The sequence below is a fragment of the Perca fluviatilis genome, chromosome 5, assembly GCF_010015445.1.
Source record: "Perca fluviatilis chromosome 5, GENO_Pfluv_1.0, whole genome shotgun sequence".
Lineage (NCBI taxonomy): Eukaryota > Metazoa > Chordata > Actinopteri > Perciformes > Percidae > Perca > Perca fluviatilis.
In genome coordinates this window covers 25,332,318-25,357,139 of record NC_053116.1, presented here as the reverse complement: position 1 = coordinate 25,357,139, position 24,822 = coordinate 25,332,318, and the positions used below count along the sequence as shown (strand labels likewise).

General features: G+C 40.4%; 1 protein-coding gene across 2 annotated transcripts in view; it reads right to left on the bottom strand.

The window, feature by feature from the left end:
• Window positions 1-24,822, bottom strand: part of LOC120558931 (kazrin-like) — a 217,245-nt gene that overhangs the window by 48,811 nt on the left and 143,612 nt on the right. For both annotated transcript variants that reach the window (XM_039800292.1, XM_039800293.1), the window contains exon 4: window positions 22,297-22,404. In XM_039800292.1, coding sequence (XP_039656226.1) covers window positions 22,297-22,404 — 108 coding nt within the window. The remainder of the gene's footprint in view (window positions 1-22,296; window positions 22,405-24,822) is intronic.

Below are 24,822 nucleotides of genomic sequence, written 5' to 3'. Positions count from 1 at the left end.
TATATTTCAGTCTTTCATCTCGAATGAGATGCAGGAGTCATTAATAAAAGTCAGTGTGTGTGTGTGTCTCTCTCTGTCTCGTGTGTGCGCACGTACGCGCAGACGCCCACACACACACACACACACACACACACACACATCTTTATGGACCATTGATAGCAAATTCATCAGTGGTTCATGACGGTAGTAACGCCTAAGCTCTGACTGATGAAGGCAGCCTGCAGTGTCTGCTCTGTCTGGGAGTACTTTGCTCTGGATTAGCTAGTCAATTCTCATGAGCAGAACAATCTCCCTGCGTCGCCTGAGGAGATGACAGGGTCACACCCAATGAAAAGGGAAAAAAAGGGAAAAAAACACATCTTGCCTTGGGGCACTCCATCACAGAAATCATACTCTAATATTGTGTATTAACGGAGACAGTGAGGAAGAGATATTGGTATTCAGGACAACACATACAGGGATGGATTGCTATTTATTGGTAAGCACACCAGTGTGAAAGCAAGCCTCAAGTCCCCATGGTCTTTAGCCTCATATCAACTCATGATTGCTCTGGAGTTGGAGGATTATAAAGAAGAGACTATGAAGACGTCAATTAAGCTTCTAACATGCCAGAGAAGGTAGGGGATACTTTAGCCTGTAAAACTGCCCTAGGAATTTCCACGTCTTCAAAATGTTTGTTTGGTCTGACATGGGGCCTAAAAACTAAATATTTAGTTAACAATCATATAAAGCAGAGAAAAGCTGCAAATCTGGAACCCGAAAAGATTCTTTTCTTGACTTGATGCTTTCACAACCTGAATTCCACAGAATTCGAGGCTGTCACCATTAATTCACATCAAAGGCATTTAAATGACGATGTCACTCACTGCATGACTCCCTCCCTTCTAGTCAGCCAGTGTCGATCAAGTGGTCCAAGCTTTACCATCACAGAATCTGACATCCATATGCTGGCAAGCCTATTTCATGCTTCAGGTCCTTGGAGTAATGGGGGCTGAACTTGCGCGAGTAGGGTTAGAACAGAGCTCGACAGTGAGCAAAAAACTGATCAGAGAGAAAGATAGGCAGTAATCTCCGCTGCATTTTATCACGCTCTGCGTCTGTTGGCTTAAAACCCTCCTGTGTGTCTGTGGATGGTATCAGCCACACTGGCCAGAACTAGCATTGCTGTTCCCAGAATGACACAAACATGCAAAGAGAGCTCACATATGTTACTGTATAAAGTACAGATTTACATTTTTTTATTATTATTATTATTTTTTTTTAGAACAAAAAAAAGTTACATTTTTCTTTGGTGGACTGAGCATGCCAGATTTAAAACCATCTTCATTTTTGGTGTCCTTTTATAGAGTTACATAAGCAGCCCTCTCTCACATTTTCACAGTCTGTACTTGTGCCGAACTGACAGTAATCCGTCAAAACAATGCATCTGTTTTTAAGTCTTTCTCCCATCTATGACGTGAAAACCACAAACAGTGAGATTGCTGTCGTTCTTAGGCTGCAGATGGACAGATATACTGGACGGCATTTCGAATTTCTTCGTCATGGAGATTAGCAACAGAGTTTCCATGAAAATGGAAGAGGTGCTGCTCAGGTCATAAGGGACAAACGGTTCGATGGAAGATAAGATATCTGGTAGATACAATGACGGATGGATGGAGCCATTAAAATAAAACTGGGGGAGTCAGAGAGTGCAAATGAGCCAAAATGGCAGCCCTTCCACAGAAGTGATAATGAAGGTGCAGGCTGGCAACTATCCTCTTTCGAGATCTTAGCTCCATGCAATTTATCATCCTCCGGTATGTTGTATTAGTAGGCATTCAGGTTGCAAATAAATGCTGCGAGAATACACACAGAGCCAATTCTAGGATATTGTAATTGCAGAAGTATACACTATTTGCCTATTTTGGGGATAACTAATGCTTTACATTGCTGTCTGAGTTGGTGCTCTAATGAATTGGTGCATTGCTAGGATGATGCCAACCCCCCGTCTCCACCACTCAGGACCAAGCACCGGACCTGGGGCGACAGAGCCTTCTCCATAGACCCCTCCCTCTGAAACTCTCTACTCAAACACATCCGAGGCTGCACTAATCTGTCCATGTTCAAATCACTGATCAACACCCACCTTTTCAGAACTGTTTTAATGTGTGATTAATGCTGTGTGTTATATATATATATTTTATATATTTTAGTGTGTTGTTTTCTAGGATCATTTTAACATGAGTACCATGAAAAGTGCTCTATAAATCAAATGTATTATTATTGTATTAATATTAAGGTTCTTCCTCCAGATAGAAGCTGGAGTTTGTGCTTTTATTCTGGACGTCTCACACCCAACATGATGAAAATGTTAATTGGTTGCATCAGGCCAGGCAATAATTGCTGCTGGTTATGCTTGGTGAGCTGTGCTGGTAAAAACATGTCATTCATTCAGCCATGATATGAAATAGCATACACAAGCTATCAACATTTAGCACGTTTTACAACATCTGTTTTCACTGGCTTTTCCTACTGGTTTCATTTTATTGTTATGCGTTGTTAACATTGTGCTATTATGTTCACCTCATTTTCCCCGGGTGTTGCTATTAAGCATATTGCAAATAAATAAACAGTTGTTTTCAGAGAATAGTCTTGCTGTGCATGAGTGGGAGTCAAGCAGATAACAAAGCAACAATTTCTGATGCAATAGGAACAAAAAACAAGCTCTGTTTTGGAGAAAGATCTCTGTGAGTATGACCAGGGCCTTATGCCAATGGCTGCACGGAAAACATATTCAAATTCAACTGATTCGTCTTATTAGGTGGGTTAACAGATTAGCTGAGACAGGTGGCTAAGAGGTGTTTGGACTAGTGATGGCCAAATGAAGCTTTGTGAACCATATTCTTTTTTCTGAGCCCACTAGATGGGGCTCTCTCTTCAACAAAGGGTTGAAAACACACTGAATTGCCATTCCTTTAACCTTTTTCTTTGAACAGAGCGCGCCATCTAGAGACCTCAGAAAATAAAGACCAGTCCCTCCAGAATTTCGCTCGTTATTGTAAGTGCAATGATAAAGTCAGTACTTTATCAAACCGTATGAATGTGTGTCCCAGGCCAGGTTAGAAAATTAACTATGTAAAGATCAACAAGCCACTGACACGTATGTTCAAATTTGATTAATTCAATAAATTATTATTTTTTGTCTTAAATCCACCAGCCATTTTCATATTATACGAACAAATGCAGCATCCTGAGCTTTTTTGGTAAGGTTACTAGGAAATCTCAGCCCAGAGTAATTTTATTCTCCCCAAAACAAGTTTCCTTTTTATTTTTAAAGAACTACACAAAACAAAAAATAATCGCAACTTTCACTGTCTCCCGCAACTTCATTGCAACAAACATCAGACATCACAACTTTTGTCGCAATCTTTTACAAAAGCTCCCATCGAAATCAGGCATTTTGGGCCGCAACATTCTCAAAAAAAGGCTGCGAAATCCTGGAGGGACTGAAAAACTGGTTCACAAAGCTTCATTTGACCATCACTAGTTTGGACATGTGTCCATGCTTGTGTGACAAAGCAGGTGTGTATGCATATCTGTCCGTGTGTTTGTGTGTATATAGTTGAGAAATGACCTTTGGTGCCGAAGGCTAACAGTGCTGTTATTTATAGTCTGGGCCAAATGGGAGGGCAGACACTGTGTCACCATGGATACTTTGTCAAACTGTGGATGAGTCCACGCACACAGAGTCAGCATACCTGTATGAGCTGGCTCATACCACTGACTAAACCCTGCACTCCTTCAAATCAACCAAACAAACGAACACATCAACAAACATGCTCTGTTGCCAAAATTAATTATCGCCACCTGGAAAAGTCGAGCCAAGGTGACAATGATGATTTGGCAGACAAATTAGAGTATAGCGGTGCTGAAACAATCCTGGTTGCCTCTTGAGATACTCAATAAGATTCTGGGTCTGAAATCCGTAGCTAATGGCTTTGGAGTTACATTTGTTCCCAGTTTTCAAAATGAGCAGGGCATCTGCTGACAGCTTCAGTAAATGAAGCTACAAGACTGAAGAGTCTGTCACTGCAAATTGGAGTTACCTTTTCAGAGACTTACAGAGAGCAAGTTCTGTCATCCATCCATGTATATTTGATAAGCTGAGGAGGAATGGACAGTGTCTGAAAACAGCAGCCAACAGTGGGAAAATCTGATTTGTGATAGTGACAAAGTAAGCATGCCAAAATAATCTGAGATTTTGCTTTCTAATAAATATGATTGGGGCCAATGTTTTCAAACAGAGATAGATAGATAGATGGAACATAAAGGCTCCGATCAGTACATCCTCATTGAAATACAAAATTACTCCATTCTCTCAACAAGTATTCGTAAATCTGACTTAGCATTCCTCATGATTAATACAGTTGCTTTACAACTATCCCCGACTTGATTCTGACAGGCAGCTGATTATCTATAGTTTGTTCCAAATTGCCTTCCGTGTCTGCCACAACGGGAAGAAAGTAGCTAGCACCCGAGGGATTCACATTCACTGCATTCACCTGCAGCACAGTCAGTAAAAGAAGGCAATTAGGCAGCCAGGACCAAACTCAGATGTTCCCGCAATGATGTTGTCAAACTGCTGGAAACACACACAGTCACACACAAACACATTCATCCATTGGTTGATTGACATATATATGCCCAGATGGACATGTGCATGCATTTGGATGCATATAAATGAAGGTTCACACGTACAGCCAAGGGTCTCATTTATAAATCTGGGCATAGGATTCTGCGTACGTACGCCCAAAAGCCAAAAATGGCGTATGCCAAAAAACATTCAGATTTATAAAACCTGTAAGCAATGTTCCCTTTATAAATTACAGATTACCCACAAGTGTGCGTACGTGAATCAGCCTCTTATCCAGCCCTGTACATGCCCATTTTTAACCATAAATCGTCAATGCAAAGAACCTCATGAATGCTGATCAGTATGTTAATGACTGGCGGGGGAAAAACAAAAAACTTCTCAGACACTGGTGAATTGCTGCAAATTGAATTAAAATTTCCGCCTGTTCTCGTATAGTGTAGGGAAACCTGATCAATAGACTACCTATATTAATAATACCACCGAAAAAGGCATGCATTACAGCACTCAGGGACAGCTTCGATATACCAGACCTAAATTTAACAGAACTGTATATATTATATCCAAACAAGCCTTAGTGATAAAGGTGAAAATTATAATATTTATAAAAAAGAAAAAGAAAAAAACACTTAGCTGCCTGCCATTTCCCTCTGGAAACAGCCAGTGGCCCCCAGAGTGGCGAGGACCTGTATTTGGACCGGGATGGCATGGTTAGGCGCAATTCAGTACATAGATCCCAGAGCTCAGCTTTAGGGAATCTCAATCGGCAATTAGCCAGTCATCGTCATGGCCCCTGAAGTCTCTTTCTCTCCTGATTCTTCCATTAGTGTAGTCCTCCCGCAGGGCCAGCAGTGCCATCATGCAGCATTACGCACGGGGGTCACCGCAGTTTGTTTACAACAATTTGTGATTGTTAACACCTTGACAAAATCACAGCATCAACTAGTAGTATCCCCCACCCCGAGATACAATTTGAAGACGAAAGTCTAATAGGCAAACACACTTTTCTTCATGCAGGTTTGGTCACGAACAATATTAAGGGTTACGATTGCGCGAGAGCTTAAGGGCTGTATTTCGAGACTTTGACATTTGATGCACAGTTTTAAAGACATATATTTAGTTATTTACACTGTGTTCTCCCGTTATCTAATGCTAGGGTATTTGATGCTCTCCTGTATTCCATGCAGCCGTGCCATCTCCTCCTCCTGCGCTCCGTAGCGGACAATGTGACGGCTGACAAATTTTTATTTAAGATTTGAGTTGGATTTTACAGGGTGTTTATGGAACAGTTATCACTCAGTACAAGCGCAAATAGCACTGTAGGATTTAATCTTCATGACAACGTGGATGATATGGAGTAAAAAAATGTGCATGAGGCATCAATACTAGAAAATATTACGAGTAATCGTTATTCCCACATTTACTTTCTGCAGTCTGACATCAGTTCACCACCTCACCATCTGCGTCGCCAGTTCCCATTGTCTCCAAAATGTGTGTACGCATGGGTCTCCCGTCAAAGTTTGTTTTTTATAAATGACAACCTTTGCGTGGGAAGTGGCGTACGCACATTTTCAGCCCCGTTTTGTGCGTACGCCACGTTTATAAATGAGACCCCAGATCTGATCCTGAGTTAGTGTCAGGTCAGTCAGACAGTAACAGGCTGTCCAGTAGAAACAAACAACAGCTTCTGTTTTATAGCCTGGTTCAGAAAATGTGTTAATCCACAGTGTTAAACCCTCTCTGACATCATATCACTCATCTGGAGACACTGCTTTCTCTCTGAGTGACAGCCGCGAGACATAAAGGAGCAGTGTAATCTGAAATGATTTGGGGTGTCGATGCAGCCCTGGCAGAGCTGAGGAATTGATGTTTGATGTGAATTCAACACAGAGAAGATCAAAACTAGCACATTTCTCCGGTATGCTGCTTGGAAGACATCAACAGCAGGTATGATTATACATAATCGGCTGCTATGGTTACAAGCACTAATGGCTGCATGACTAATGTTGTATGATTTTAGCTTGCAAAGACAGACCGCAAATTACCTAAACGGTAACCATAGCGGCTGTCAAAGAAATGCGAGAAGAAAAGGTGAGTGAGCACAATTGCAAATACATAACCACACCTGGGATAGTAAGGGTTATGCAAAGACAGCTATCCATAGCCTCCAGGTGTTTGTTTAGCGTTGAAAGCACTAATTGTGTCACAACCACACCTCAGGGTTAAGTCTGAAGGAGTTGTATGACATGCTTCAAAACCATACAGACTGACCAGTTTAACTCTACATTTCTGGGTCGCTAGCACATTGGACTTCTGAAAAACGTTCACAGACAAAAAACTGAATTATGTGAACTTTGACCTCTGTGTTTGGGTTATTTTTAGTCTGAGGTTGAAGGGCAGGTGAAGTACCAGTAAATAGATAAAATGCAGGTATTTGGAAGCAAAAAAGCAGAGCAGTTGTTCTCACAATCGCAACACTTCTCAGCTGTTGTAATTTAATACTTTTCAGTTAAAATGGTCTGAAACCAGTTTGGCTGACGCAGCACAAATCCCTGTGTGAATGTAAAACTGCCATTCAGGCTAAACACTGCTGCCAACAACCCCAGACCACAGTGTTTACAATAGAAACAGAACACAATGCCTTCTTTACATGACCATAAAAACACTGTTGTTTGTAAACAAACTACACCACACAAAACCTAGACTGTGATCTGGTCACTGACGGGTAGCCAAACTCCCTTACAACCTACTCAGAACAAATACTACACTGCACTATGACACCTCTGTCCTGAAACAGCTCAGAAAAGTGTGAATCGTGGCCATATTTTTCAATCTTTTGTCTCTACATCTGTCCCAGCTGATTCTTTGCATGTCAGTTGGGGAAACAACCTCAGCTCAATCTAACATTAAAGACAACTGACTGCAGGGGAAGTCAATTAATGGTGGAGTGTCTACTCAAAATCTACTCTGAGGTCAGTGCAGGTTAAAGTCTCCCAACGGCTCAGCACCAAATCAGGTGACTGACTGGGTGATCCACTATCAGACATGAGTCCAGCCACCACATGAACATGTCACTCTTCAAGCTTGAAGCAGATATCTCCCCTGCTGGGATCTTTAGTCCAGAAGACACTGAATAAGACACCTTCACATTTTACTGTTTGAAAGCACAGGGCTGAAACATACATCATACTATTGTCTTAATAACACCGGTGCACTTGTCTTTTCCACTGACTCACCAGAACGTCCCTGCTCCCCGTCGGACTTCATCCCCTCCTCCGAGAGGAGTTTTCCAGAGGATTCCAGGGTTCCAGGATCTGTCAAGTGTGTGCTGGAGACTTTCAGGACAGACAAGAAGACAAACTCCAAAAATCCTCCTTTCTCAAGCAGTTCTTACTCAAACCACATCCATTTTAAAATGTTTCCCACTAAAATCAAGCTCATTTGACACCAGGAAATACATCCAGGAGCTGCGGCTGTGTCTTTCCCTCTCTGAGTGTACCTGTTCAAGGAGACTCCCACGGCTTCAGTAATACAGTACACTCAGCCCCTCCCCCTTAACTCAAATGGTTTACTAGGTAAGGAGGAGGAGCTCAGCGGAGCTGTCACTATGATTTTCCCACATTGCTCAAACACACACACACACACACACACACACACACACACACACACACACACACACACACACACACACACACACACACACAGATTAGGGGAGGAGCCCAGCCTAGGTGTGGGCTTGCAGGCAGGTGAGTGAGTGTGTAGTGTGTAGCACCGGCAGGCAGCACAGCAACAGGTCTCCCAGCTGTTGACTTGCCTGAGGGTCTCAGTAACCTAATGCCTTTAAAACAAAAGCTATGGCATGAATGAATGACCACTGCAACGGGGAACACTTGCCAAAGAAAAACACTGTGATGTTTGGTCTTATTTTTGCCTGCATTTATGATCAGTGAATTAAAAAAGTTTTGAGATTGATGTGTTTGTGTCTTTTCTTTCAAGTTCAGTTCATATTTTGAGTAACTGGAACAAACTACCGTGTGAGGGAGTCATAAAGAGTAAAGTAAGTCAAAGCACCACAATAATGGGTGGATTTAGAACTACAACCATGGAATACACACAGGATATTGTCATCATCCAGTGGATTAAAATACAGCTCACTTTTAAATTGTAATAAACTTGATATGTTTACATTTCATTGCAAAAGTTATCTTTTAAAGCCTTCTACATTTTAGTTTCATAAAAAAAAACAACAACACAGGTGCATATAACTTGTTCACACAATGCTTGTTTTATTCAACCACCTCTGCAGTGACATGTAGTCCGAGGCAGGTAGGTGAATGAGGGATTAATGATCAGGTGCAAGTAGTCATACAGAAGAAGCCCTACTTTTAAACAAAGGTGATAAGCCTATATGCATTAACTAAGCCTTATTATTCTGCCTACAAGGACAAAGATAACAACTCTTCAACTAAGCAGAATGATGAGTCAGAACACTAATGTAATCCCTGTGGCACATACAGAATAAGTCATAAAAAAGGCAACACAGCAAATTTAAAAGACTCAAACAATGATTGAATTATACAGTATATTGAAGTTATTTCCCTTCAATGCTTGTAATAATTTCAAATAAAGCAGCATTCTCTGTACAGTATCCAACAGCCCTTTCTACTCTCAGCACACAGGGATTAAAGTGAAAAAAAATCTTTTGACTTAACTTTTTTTCAGGCCAAGTCATAAACTGTTCACATCTACCTATACAGATAGCACCCCTTTTGCAATCGCACCCTATTAGTTTTTACACACACACACACACACACACACACACACACACACACACACACACACACACACACACACACACACACACACACACACACACAAAGCATTTATTTTGGACGTTACGGTAATTATTTCATCCTACGAAAGGACAAGACATATTTTTAAGACCTTTGTAAACGAAACGTGTAACTTTGTGAACGTTATTCAAGACTTTTAAGGCCCCCCACCCATTTTTTTGTCATCGGATCTGCATCGATCTCAGATATGGCATTTCTAAAATCAAATTGACGGAAATCCGTCGTAGCGACAGAGAACTTTAAATCCCTGACCACATGGGTCACCTTACCCCCTTGTTCAACGGCAGCTTCCTTGGCCTAAATGTCAAGACCAAGGATCTGTGTCTGGGAGGGGGGATGGGAGTAGGAAGTCTTCAAGCATGTTATTATAAAGGGGCAGGATGTGGAACAGGTCACTCCCTTTAAATATCTGGGAACAACCATTTACAATAAACTCACTTTTATAACAATGCAGAGCACATCTACCAAAAGGCAAGGTAGCAGCTCTCTCTCCTTATGAGATTGAGAAGCTACTTCAGGTCACTCACTCAGACTACTGGCAGCTATAACATTATCTCCTGGTATGGGAACCCCTCAGGTAGATACAGAAACAAGCTGACCTAGGTGGTTAACCAGGCAAGCAAGATCATTGGAAATAAACAATTGCTACTTCAGAGCCTATACTATAGTTCATAACGAAAAAGGCAACCCAGGTCTATCATGACCCCACCCACCCCCTTTCACTAGTCATCCCAGCTATTGCCATCTGGCAGGAGAGTCAAGGTCCCACTAGCCATGAAAAATGGGTACAAAATGTAATTTGTGTACTCTGCTGTGGTCATCCTAAACAGAGACAGAGTAAAGAAAATGTCCATCCATCGTCATCCGCTTGATCCGGGCTCAGGTCGCGGTGGCAACCGGTCAAGTAAGTAGCCCGGACATCCCTCTCCCCAGCTACGGATTCTGGGTCCTCCTGGGGGATCTCAAGGCATTCCCAGGTCAGGTGAGATATATAATCCCTCTAGCGAGTACTGGGTCTACTCTGCAGTCTTCTCCCAGCTGGATGTGCCTGGAAGACCTCCAATGGAAGGCGCACAGGCACTTACCAGATGCCCAAACCACCCCAGCTGGCTTCTTTCTGCTTTACTGCAGACGCTGCATCAATCCGCCTGTTGATCTCCCGCTCCAGGTTGTGGTGATCGCTGGCGAGGCAGACTAGCTTTGGAAATGTATTTTAGCTGCCCTTTACTGTATGTTTTACACTGTGTTGAATGCCAAACGGAAATTTCCATTCCATGTAATGTAACGTACAATAAAGTTTTCTTATCTTACATTAAATAAATTGATGTGGGCCACACAGCCACTGTGCTGCTGCAAAAAATGAAATGAGTCCACCCACACTTGTTACAGGAGCCTCCTGGTGGCCTGTGCTGAGTCCAAATTCACTCAAGCACTATTAATCAACCAGGCATTTTAGACTCAACCTTACAAAAATATTCTTTTAGAACTTGCTTTCATAACAGTGTAGAAAACAGTGGTCTTAAATGTAAATTGAATTATCAACAACAATAATTAATAATGAACTATGCTTAACTACACGGCTCATTGTAGCCTCTATAACGTCCCACTGACCAGAAAAGCTTGTTCTATGGACAAGTATATTTAATAAATAATTCTAAATTGATGCAGTTTTTATCGTTTTATATCTAGCTGATGTTGGTATCAAAAGGCCATGAGTACACTTCAGTACAATGAACCAACATCACAAAAGTGTCTGTGATGCCAATTGCTATTATGTCAAAATCAATCAATAACTATGCCAGAAACCTAGCCTGACAAGCCAGCTCCACATCAAGATGTTGGGTCTGGGAACTCACCATTGACGGAGCTCAATCCGAGGGGCAGGATAAACGGTTGTCTTTCAAATTCCCTCTGCACGCAATAGGATAGCGCTACAACCAGGCAGAGCAACGAAGAAGGAAGAGAAGCTAGTTGATAGATTAAACTTTTGCCGTATCCGGTCGGCAAAACTCCGAACACATCTTCCTTTTTTAAGAATGATTTCTGTGTACCGTTCTTTATTCTTTTCTCAAAGAAAAGCTTAACTCCAAGTCTTCCAGAAGACCGCTGTTCCCAGCAGTAGCAGCCATAAGCCCGCCCACCAACTCTATACACGATGTGATTGGCCTGACCAGAGTTTGGTTTTTCCAGCTCGCCCCCCCTGGATGCAAAATAATTCTGCTGCCGATAGGGTGCGTCTAGATTTCTAGGCTACCAGAAACCTTGATTGGATTCTCTGCAGAGTTGATAATCATTCAATGTATCATCCCTCTAAAATCTCTTCAGGTCTATTGTGTCCATGCATATTGGACAAATTGAGGCAACTGTATACTGTCTACTCAAAGGGGTGTTTGTGGCCCATGCAGGTCTGCAGCACAACCGATCCGCAGCAGATTAAAAGCTAAAGGGACAGACTCAAGATGACTGTGAGGGTTTATGTTGTGAACATGTGGGTGCATGCGAGTATATGATGATTTCACTTCACGATAACACACGGGATGCTCAGCAGATAGCAGGGAGAGAGCTGCTGAGCTATTTTATACTACACCACTGGAATCAAGTCATTGGTTTTTGTTGGACCTTATTTTCCTCTTACAGTCACAAGGACATTTCATTAAACAGTAACAAACCTTTTAATGCCAGTGAATAGGAAGGCGGCAGTAGTTAAATTGGCTTTAAAGCACATCGTGTGCCTCTGCCTAGTACCCAATGGCTTAAGATTACAAATCCAAGGATGAGAGATGACTCATTAATGTCCCCATTGTAGAGAAAAGAAACTCAGAAAGAGAATCTAAGAAAAAACATAATCATGTCATTTATCATGTAACGCTGTGGGATGTAAAGTTATTTAAAGAAATTGTGCGGGTCAAACAGTCTGCTGGAGTGGATGAGAAATGATTGCAGGGCAGTTCCCGGAAGAAGGTCATTTTTGTGACAAAGGGGGATTGCCATCTAAAACGAGTTCATGCTACCATTGTGGGCAACCAAGTTCCCAACTGTGGAAAAGTAAAAGCTTGCATATTTAACAAATACAGTAACTCACAAGCAAAGTACATTAGACCACATTAACAAACTATCTTTGCTTGGTCGGATGGCAGACTACATCATATTAATTATGCTATTCGTGCTCAAAACCTGTTGGGACATGCTAGCTGGAGTGTAAGGTACCTAGGAAGTGGTCCAGCTGCAGCTCAGTCGCAGACACTTATGAAGATGAAGTGCTAATCAGCGGGTCTGTTGGGTTTCCTAATTAAAAGAATGTACTTGGCACGTGATGGCTATTTACACTACATTAAGGCAGCATCATTCACACTACAGGGACAGGGGAACAACAGGAAATTAGCTTTCTGTGACCTGCATGGCTTAGAATGCATGATGATATTGTAAAACAAAAACAACAAAAAACGTGCGTGTAAGAAGCAGTTTCAGTGAAATTGCTGACGCTCACCTTGTATGATGCACACACAAGCACACACACGTGTCTCTAAGTTCTGGGATGCCTGGTGGTGGTGAGCTGAGAGCACTATCCCCTAAATGAAAATCAATTGAAGGAGACAATCTCTCTTTCTCTGCAGACAGTTAACACAATTCCCTTTAAAGGGACAGCAGCACCATGCGCACTGCCAAGAAGACGTCAACCTTTCATTGTTTATGTGACAAAGAGATAAGAGCACAACAGAGACAGTGAAAGAAAGATTAGAAATTAATTCAACTTATGTATGTTTGTGTGTGCATGAATGGTCAACCTTTTTAATCACTGCAGCTCTTTTCTGTGGCTTGTGAACACTTTGGTGTCCATCTTTTTAATGCCTGTCTTCAGCACCTTTGTTACAACACACAATGCACGTGTTAATGGACACCCTCTCCTCATCAATTCACACTTTCCTGTTTTCCCGTTTCCATGATTATTCCAACACTGACTACAGCTTGCCCAGCAAAACATTAAAACCACCCCTTACGAAAGATCAGGGTCACAATGTGTGAACTAGCAGAGAGAGAAAAAATGATAGCCAGTGAACTGTGAAGATGACAGAGTAGAAAAGAAGAATGGTCCGTAAAGGAATTTATTGTTACCTCTTACACCACAAAAAAATGGAAGGAGGGAAATGTTGCAGTCACGTAGTGGTAATGGCAGTCCAAGTAATTGTACAACACTGTCAAGGGTCAATCATGTCTGGATCTCATACAGCAGAAAACTGCTGTAATGTTCACTGTTGCTTGAATTTTTATAACCGTTGCATTTTTAGCCACAAGCCAATGTGTTCAGTTGTCAAAGGCAAAGTCTTGAAGTTCATATTATGTCTATCGTGGAATCAGGCAGTTTAGAACAAAAATAGCATTGCCGTGGGTGTGTTAGTGGAAACTAGTGGTGGAAAGTAACTAAGTGCATTTACTCAAATACTTTATTTAAGTACAGATCTCACATACTTGTAAGTACAAATGTTCACATACGCGATCACTTCCATTTTATGCTACTTTATACTCTACAACAGAGGGAGATATTGTACTTTTTAGTGCATTACATTTATTCCAGATATTAGCACACAAGTTACTTTGCAGAAGAATTTACAGAAAGTATACTGTAGTTAACATACAGTATGATTAAACATACCAATAGTATATAAAACAGTTCAACTGAGAGCCAACTACAACATATATACTGTTCACATCTATATCAATTAAAGAATAAAAACAAAATGAAGAGCCAATCTATATTATACTTACTTTTGGTACTTTAAGTACATGAAGCTGATAATACATGTAATACAAATGAGGAGGTCTAGTTTGAGTAAAACATGCATTAGTTTGAGAGCTTATCAGGTGTCAAACACTGCAGATCACTTTATAATACTCTGGAAAGTAGTCAGACCATAAATCATTCCATTCTCCATCAATAGTTACAAGGTTAAGAGTGCAATTTTGCCATTTATGTTTCAAGGCATAGATTGCTGTAAAAGTGGACCCATTTTTCCCCATTAAACAACCCTACATTTTCTTTTTTTGCCAGAGCCCTCTGTGCCAAAGCGGTTGTTTGACTAAAATGACTGAGGTGTGTTTGGAATGTTGTTTTGTCGCAGTGTTGTTTGATCTGAACACTCAGTTAGATAGGTAACATAACCACAGAGTCAGCTGACTCCTGCTATTGCATTTTTTAAGTGATTAAGATTAAGTGATTTGGTTGGTCACCAATGGATAACTGCAGCGGTTTAACAATGTTGAGGTCCCGGATTTGTTATGACCTTCAAGAGGAAGTCCCATAACCTCCTTTTGCAACCAACCTACATTTTTACTCCTCAGGCAAAGCACATACATACATTTGGAGGGTGGGTCAACATTAAAATGTCAACTTGAAGTCTTTTGTTTGAAATAAGGGTGTGCAACCCTACATTGGTGATCTACTGAAAGTCTAAAAACTGTCTTTTTGCACTGCATATTCTGCCCTTTTGCTTACTCGTCAGGATTTCCAGACTTCTACTACTGCTTCTCTACTCATCACCACTACTAATACTGTGCATCCTTCATTTATACCTCAGACCGGCTCCTTTGCTCTTCGTCCCCATCATCAGCTAGTTTATTTGCCTCTCTATTCTCCCACCTTCCAACCTTCATGTTCAGTAATCAGTGAAAAGAAACCAGCAGCCACCAGGTGCCACTCAGCTCTCTTCCAGATCTGGCAGCTCCGACAGCCACCATCACTTTCCACCATCGCCTCCGCTGCCAATTCACTACCGCCAGACGCCAGCTCAAATTAGCTGCCCGTGGGCCTTTTTAACAGCCATTTGAAGGGCAGGCAGAAGGTATTACAACCGGTGACTGGTTGTACCAGTTGGCTGTTCGCCTCGTGTCAGACTCCAAGGTGGAATTCAGCAATAGAAAATACACCTCTAGTAGCACCTTGGTGCCTGGGTGTAAATCTAAAACCTAACAAGGTGTAAGTGAAAACGTTGGAATAGCAAAACACAACAGAGAATATAGAGAAATGTTTCATCCAGAGTGTTGTATTTTGGAAAACTGATGTACTGTAAAAACTGTTTAGTTCACTGATTAAAAGCAACAGCAGCAGAGAGCATCCTATATATTCGGAATGTCTAATCTCATCAGGGTTAACCGAGACACCATGTAAAGTAAGGTTATTTCGGCTTGGATCAACAATCATTATTTCTTGGTCACTTTTAATCCATGACTACTTCTTAACTTCATGACCAGCACAGACTTGACATGGAACCAAGTCTTAAGAAGCCCTCCTACTTCCTTAACCACAGGTGTCCAACAGTAAGTTATTGGGGTTAGGTTGGGTTATGCAGATCAGTAAGGGGTTAATAAAATAAAAGGTTTACATTTCTGGGTTTGATGGAAAATGTTTAAATATAAACACTAACAATTAAATGTAACTAAAATTGCACTGCATGAAAAATATATCCAAAGTACAAAGACAACAAGAAATAAACTTTAAGTCTTTTATTGTACCATTCATATATTCATGTTTATAAATTTAACATAAAACATATATTGAACCATATCTTAAAGACAATGTAAAACACATCGGGTATAGCCAAGAGGTTTCAATTTAATTTTAATATAATATGTTTGAAAGCACAACATGTACACTCACAGGGTATTGCGTACATTTTAATAAAGTACACATAACATAATTTTTATTTACTTTTTTAACCTCCCTTGTGTGCTTCAAAATACATTTGGTGTGACTTGGTGATACTATCACCAGCAGATTGAAGGCTTGCTGAGCTATTCGACAAAGGTCACTGAATACACATTTGCTGTTTCTGGTCCATTTACTAGAGAGAGAGTGACGTGCCAACAACAAGAATTTCAGACAGTCTGAGACCTGGTAATTTTGGATGCATTGATAGTACACATTACATGCATTCAGCTTTGAAGTGGGCACATTGCTTAGCAACTGTCACTGTAATAAAATGAATGAAGACATGTAGTGTTGTGCTGGATTCACCTCTGCTTCGACATGTTCTATTTTTCAGCATTTTTAGTATGAAAGTTGCTAGAGTATGTAAACAAAAGCCTTGATTGATTAATTGAACAGCACAGCTCCAGATCTAAATTTAGAACAGAATGTAGTGTGTGGCAAGGCCTAACACTTTGAAAATATATTTATACTGTAAATATTTCAGTGGTGCAACCTACCTCTAAATGGATTCTAAGGAAATAAGAGAGAAGAAGAAAACAGTAGGAGCATTTGGAAAAGGCTCAGAGGAGGAAGAGAGGAATTTATGTTTCCATTGACGATTGCTCAAATTAAGTCTTAAATCCGGCCGCCTTAAAATGTTCACTTTTTGACTTTATGACCTTTGAGTTACACTTGTCAGCGGTCTTCTTTAATGAAGCGGTATGAAAGTGAAAGTGACGGCTGTTAATCAGACTGCTGCTCTGCTCCTTTTGTCAATTTCAACCTTTCAGAGGTCTTTAATGAAAAGGCCAGAAGATAGAGGCACACCAGCACACAGAAAAAAACCCTGATGATTGTTGCAGCACAATTGAGATCTCCTGAGATTTCATGAGATCATGTGTGTGGATCCACAGTGTGAATCTCCAATTAGATGTTTATGATGACAATGTCCACTGTGATCTCAAATCTCTATTACTCTTCCTCTTCTTTTCTTTGGTTGTACTAGTACAGAGCCCGTTCAAATTATGGCTGTTTGAAAGGGCCGATTATTTGGCCTGTGGTATGGCTGCTTGTAGCTTTCTCCAGAACCATTGCACCCCAAAATTACTTAGCCTACAGAAGGACCCCAAAGCATATAATATGCAACCTCACAGTATAGCCTACTACTGACTTACTGCGTACTCCTACTTCAGAGGAAAACATTGAACTACTACATTTACCTGACAGTGAATTGCAGAATTTACTCACAAAATGTCACTATTAAAATGTGCAGTGATCACAGACGTTTGCCTTATGGACTCATGGCGGCTTTCTTTGCCCAGTCAGCTCCGAGATGAAGTTATCTTCTGCTGCTGTGTACGTAGAAGTGGTGAATTTCACAGCTCACAGCAACTTAATACGATATAGTGTCTGGCTTTTGTTTGATATCTAGTGTTGGCAAAAATAAATTTAAGCTGGGCTTTTATTGTGAAGGGTAGAAATGCCTATTTATTGAGTTTCCTCTAAGCGAAATGCTCTGAGTAAATTTAAGCTGGGCTTTTATTGTGAAGGGTAGAAATGCCTATTTATTGAGTTTCCTCTTAGCGAAATGCTCTGAGTAAATTTAAGCTGGGCTTTTATTGTGATGGGTAGAAATGCCTTTTTATTGAGTTTCCTCTTAGCGAAATGCTCTGAGTGAATTTAAGCTAGACCTTTAGTGTGATGGGTGGACACTGTCAGCACTATGGCAGCACTTTTTTTCTCAACCTTTTTTCCTCAACCTTTATTGTGCAGTTGTTTAGTTTAATTCACAATTTAATAATATCCAATACTGTCCAAATTCCAAACCCTAAGTTCATTGGGTACACAGGAAACCAAGGTGAATGGGATAGTTCAAAGACACACACACACACACACACACACACACACACACACACACACACACACACACACACACACACACACACACACACACACACACACACACACACACACACACACACACACAGATTTATTAAAAAGACGAGCAGTCTGAATGGATTATGTCAATACTCAAAATGTGATTTTGAAGATGACAATACAAACAATATCCAGTTATTGCATTCTGGCATAGCTAAATAATGAGTCATATAAAAAAAAAAGCAAAGTCTAACTTCAGCTATTGTGTCTGAGCATTTTTGAGTAGATATTTCTAAAGCATGTAAATTACAGTAGAGAGGTCTGGATGTTGTTGCTGGAGGCAATTTAAGTGCCACCCTCCCAATGGCTACGAGGGCTTTGGTGGGGGCAGGTGTTTTGGAAAGTGTCAGCGCATGAGAAAAATGGAAGTGCTCAGCAGAGACCCCTCTACCCATGCATCCACACCCACACATACACCTTCACATTCTCCCTTTCTTTATTGTTCTTTTGTTCATTTCTGTCTCTCTCTGTCCTCCCCTCTTTGCTGTATCATTTTCTCTTGTTAATCAGAGTACATTCGCAGGCAACACTATGTCCTTAGGCAATCTCTCACCTCTTCTTCATGGCGCTCTTCACATTCCCATCCCCTTGTCCTTCTCTGTCTGTCCTTCCCTCCTAAGCCTATTTTTTCTGGATGCCCTGATTGACTTTTTTGCACTGACCTTCATATTTTAACCAGCCCACATGACAAGCTTCACCCAGCTAGTGATAGCATTGCCAGTTAATGTGCAGAAGCTGCACCTGCCTCCATAATGATACAGTGCTCACTGCTTACATTTGTTTCCCCTCTCCTTCCTTGTCTCTATTTCTCTCTCTTACTGCCGACCTGAGATGAATTTGCAGATAACACAGCCCCTCAGTTCCTCGTTCTTGTTCAGATGAAACTTGTGGTGATATACGTGGCCTTGGCCACTGCAGGGGTTGTTGGCGTGCGCATAAGTGTTTTTCCTGAGTCTGCACATTTACAGCACCCAGGAAACGACCACAGACCGACAGCAATGCACCAGCTGGTTTGTTCTGAAGGACAGTGTGTACGTGTGCACAGACATAAACTTACAAATGTTTATTCAGAAATATGCATATAACTAACCTTATCAAGTGCATGATCTGCTCTACTGACATCCAAATGACTCCCAAAAACTAAAAATCTTTCAGCATGTTCTGAAATTTCATCAGTTGGATACAAAAGGCTGACTCCAGATCATCAGTAGTAAAAGAAGTACTGAAATCTTACTTACTTAAGTAAAAATAGTAATACCACAATGAAAGGGAAAAATATACTTAAAATATCCAAAGTAAAATCACTCATTATATAAAAGGCAGTTTAATATTCAGTTTATATATATATATATATATATATATATATATATATATATATATATATATATATATATATATATATATATTACTGCTTTACTATTACTGCAGATTCAATGACATGCACATTTTACAACTTTATACAGTGTTGGGCAGTTTAATCTATGATAACGTAATGTTTTACACATACAATCTTGAACAGAGAAGTAGCTAGTAACTAGGTAAATATAGTAAAGACTTATATAATATTATATATTATTATACAATGTTTTCCTCTGGAAATTAAGTTTATATACTCAAGTAAAATACAAATAGCTCAGAATTGTACTAAAGTACAGTACTTGAGTAAATGTACAAACCTGTTACCCTATCTGGTACGGATCTGCAGTGGTGGAATTTAACTAATGCATCGCAGTAACCAAAAAGCCAGCAACAGGGTTCCCATTTTTTTCCAAAACAATCGTGTAAGCACTCTCGTTATCATCACGACATCGACAGACGCTAACAGGAGAGAAGAGAGAACTGGCAGCCAAATAGACCCCTAAGCAGGACACTCTAATGAGGAAAGGGCCCCTGAGTGCTCTTTACGTGACACTAGAGATCCATACTGGGGTTGGCAGCCTTACAGGATCCACAATCCAAGAGATGCGTTTGTATTGGTGCCATCATTAACTACTTTAATCCTCTTTACAAGACTCCAACTTCCGGAAAGAAGCTTTTGTCATGAAAGGGCTGGAACATGGAAACAGACTACAGATAAACAACTGTAACTGTGTTTGTCTGGAGAGCTGACGACGCCTATGTTGAGACACGTCTGACCACCCAGTTAGATAAGAGTCCAGTGTTTCCTTTAGGATTTTTTTTAGCAGTGGGGGCAGGTCCGAACACCCCCCCAACAGCAACACAAACAAATATATTTATTCAAATGTTGCCTTGGGGGGCCGCCATGGTCAAATCAACATAGAGGAAACACAGAGTCTGTGAATAAATAAAGACCTTAAAGTTTATAGGCTGTTTTTTGGGGATCCTTCATAGTGATGCAACTGACTAACAGCACAACTGTAAACACAAATGACTATTGTAGCATCAGTTTAGAGAAGGTAGGAATGCATTAAATGTAAAACCAATAGCAATTCAGATTGTCCTCTTAAGAACCATTAAACTGTATCCATATCAACCATGAAACTGTCTTCATTAGCTGCAAGCCATGAAATACTGTAAGAATTTAGGAAACTACTGACTCAGTTCACTGAATTTAAACATTTATCTGATGAATTTGCATCAGAACATTATAATATGGTTGTAGTAGAGTCAACCAAAAATCATGATAACATTTGAGTGCAAATTGACCATAAAAACAAACTTTAATTTACTCCTAGTTTAACAGCATTGAATTGTGGTTGATTCTTACAGAATGCACCTTTAAGTGTTAATAAATGGTAAGTCAGTAATCACAGGATGTAGTTTTAACTTCTTAAATGTCTATAAATACGTTTAAATGGTTAAAAATTGAATACAATGTAAATACAATGTGATAAAATGTCAATAAATTGCTTATGAATGCAATTACGACTGTTTTCAACTGGTTATAAATTGTAAACCTTGAGTTGAGATATATTCTTCTAACAAATACAATTTATGTATTTAAATGCATAGTGGGAACATTTTCAGCCAGGACTATTATTTACTCACTGTTTTGTTATTGTAGGCTACACACTGCCCTGCTGGTCCAAGCATGCAACAAGAGGCCAAACTGAAAGAATACAAACTGCACAAAAACATACACACAGACTGAATTAAGAAGCAGCTTTTGTCTGATAGCTGAAAAGCTGCGTGTGATGTTCATTAGCAGCCAGACGCAACCTGGATCACAGGCAGTCCTTGTTAGCTAGAATAATATGTGTAATGGGTGCTCATAGTTCCAACAACAGATGCAAGCAGCAAATTCTGAGAAGGCATAGGAATTGAGCTCCTCTCACTCTCATGGATTGTGTATTTGCAGGTACATTTTTGGATTCATATGTAGGGTTGGGTATCGTTTTTTTTTTTTTCGATTCCGGTGCTAAATCGATACTTTTAAAACGGTGCCGGTGCCTAAACGGTGCCTGAACCGGTACTTTTCAATAAAGTAAAAAAGAAAAAAAAAGAAGAAGAAAAAATATAAGGGCAGTAAACAACAGTCAGTGACTTGTTTATTGCTAAGGCCATGGTCAAAATTAAAGATTTAATAATAATGTAATAGCTATAACAATAACTTATTTCACCAGTAAATTGCTGTTGAACCCCAGATGGGAAAAGGGTATTTTACAATTACTGTGAATGCACCATGAGGCAACCTGTTTTAAGTGAATGCACCGTCTGTGTTGTTTAATTCCGACAACGGCAGCTGCAAGTGAACGCACCGTCTGTGTTGTTTAATTCCGACCATATAAGCGTACTGTATATCTATGAATTGCGACAACGGCAGCTGCTGCTGCGCTGCATTGCAGACTGTTACATCCCGCTGTTGAAGTCCTCCACAGTGAAATACAGTCACACTTTACACTGTTTAACGTTAGCTGTCAGCATTTTACCGGTGTTTAATCCAGCTGCTAGCTAAAGGTAGGCTAACGTTACATGCTGTCAGGTGTAGTGTAAAGTCAAGCACCGAAATGAGGCACCGAAACTTTTCGTTCTTTTCTTCGTTCTAGTTACCGTATTAAAGAATTTTTTTTTTTTTATTAAAAAAAAATAAATTTAAAATAAAAATGGCGCGGACGGTGCTCTTTCCCGCGGCGTTTTGTTTCCATCTACTTTTTTTTCCTTCCCCCAAAACACCCCACCCCCCCACACTCAACAAAAAAAAAAAACAAACACCCCCCCTGTTCAGGTCTTACCTTTGTCCAGAGTAGCATCTGGGGAGTTGAAGTCCATTAGACTGCTGATTTCAGTCTTGTAGCAGAGGTCAGTGGCTGGCGGCTTCTGCCTCGGGTGGGAAGAGGGATCTGGGAGAAAAACAAATGACAAACTAGGTTAACGTAAAAGACAACATGTGAAGGGATTTAGAAAGACAGACAGACAGTGGAATTCATCTGTGTTTTTGGAAATGAGATTTGAGCTCAAGCATGTGTATCAAGAACGTGAAAATACTAAATACTTAAGTACAAAGAGAAAGGACATGGCCTCTTTGACATTTAAATGTATCTCACAGATTACTATTGAAGCATGTGGAAGTGCAAATGGAGCTGTGAAATGTGTTTCTAACAATCATTTAAAATGATTATACAGACAGCAAGAGCAAAAGGAGAAAGAGAGAAAAAGCCTGTGTACACCCAAACTGCATGATAATGGATGATAAATTAAAGTCCTCTTCAGCGTGAGTTTTCCTCTATGCACAGAATGCACGAGGAAACAAAATGATTAATGCAGCACACCATACATCCCTCTCAATACACACATAATGAACTTTTACTCCTCACTCCTTCCACTGTACAAACTCTGCAGTACCTCATCATTCTTCAACACAGCTACTGTCTCTGGGGAGAGCGTGAACACCACGCTGCAGCAAAAGCAGACAAGCTTAAACACATGCAGGCGCACAAACACAGTTGCTACTTTGAGAGACTGCTGCATATAAATATTAGCATTTTTATGAGCAAAGTGTGATTTGATTTCTGGTGAGGTTCAGTGGTTTCTAATACAGTTTTGGCCAACCTCACCAGTGGCACGAAAGGAATGCATATTGAATGCAATGCTCCAGGTCAACTCACATATAAGTTTTTGCTAAAATGACGTTGTGACTTCAACATTTGCAGTCCACTTCTGCCGTCCTCCCATCCTAGCGACAGACGCTTTCATTCCAAAGTAAAATTCGCAAGAGCCACTTTTTAAAGGAAAGTCACCTGAGGCTGGCAAAAAACTAAAAAAGGATTTAAGATTCTGCTTTGCTCACACACACACAGTTAAATTTACTTTCCAGCAAACTCCATCTCTTCCACTTCCCTCTTCAACCTCTGCTCCTCTCTGGCGTTCTCCTCCCGCTCCTCATCCCTTCCTGTTCTTTCTGCCATCAGTTCACCACCCACCTACAAAGAGCCCTGTTACTGTTTGAATTATTCGGAGTAATTGAGCACAGATATGTCTGGGTGAAGAACTGGAGGTCTGGGTGGTGTTGTCATTATGGCGAGATTAGTCATCACGCTTGTCGAGATGGACTTTATAGAGATACAAATAACAGCTTGGCAGCTTGTCCCCACCTAAATTGATTGGTAAGAGTGCATAAGGGCTGTTTTAAAAAACCAACACCACCTTGCAAATCTATAATTTTTCAAACTTGCCCACGGTACAGCCTTTGGCACCAGGAACACAGTTGTCAGTTTTATGAATAATGTTAAAATTCACAGTGCATACTTATCTGCTATAGCTTCAAGTGTCTGCTGCCCTGCATCGTGCACTTGACAGGCCCTCACCAACATTTAGAAACTTACCAAGGGAAAAGGGGATGAGTGTGGTGGAATACATGTAAAGGAGTATGCCATGCTGGTTGCTTGATGGGGATGGAGAGGTAGAATTAGTATGGAGGAGGGCAGGGGCAGATGCTGCAGAGTGAGCTCAGGTATGACTTGACATTTTGTTTAGTGTAGATGTAATGAAGTTAGGCTGAAACCAAAATAATACGTGAACGTGAACTGAAAATTGCAATAAGTAAATAAATCTTCAAAGCTTCCTTATGAAATACTCAGTCACATGTTTGCATCACAAACAGAAAGTGGCCTTTTAAACCTAAAATAAAACTGCACAGACATTTCAGTGCAACACATTTTAACATCAGCTCCTGTTGATGCTCGTACTTCATTAATATGTATTAATGTAACATACATGTGATATTGCAACTAATACAATATCCTATTTGTAAGCAATCATTGCCCAATATGAAAACACTGATCATGTTAACAACAATTTTGCATGCGTCTCTTTATTGTGAGAGAGATTTCCCACTAATAATGGTACCAAACACAAAAACAATCCAAACAATAATGTGGATACATTATAGGCACATTGGATATTGGATATTTTCTACGCTGCAGCCCTACTTTGTGTTTTAGGCTGTTAAAATGTTTTTACACTGAAATCTTACAGGTTAAAGATACAAGAAGCAAAGAAACACTTGCTTGGCTGCAAATCATTTTGGATGATTTCTGTCCCCTGATACACCAATTGGAGTTTTTAGGGGTATGGAGAGAAAATGGTCAGACGCTGTTCTTATTAATGTTTGTGATGTGTATTTGTGCAAGTGCACGGCACTACACTGAGCTATCGAGATAGGTAATTGTAATGTTTTCTGGGTCACTGTCCATGCTTCTGAATCAATGTCTTTTTTTAACACACTGAATATTTGGATATGGCAAGGTCCAAATGCCTCA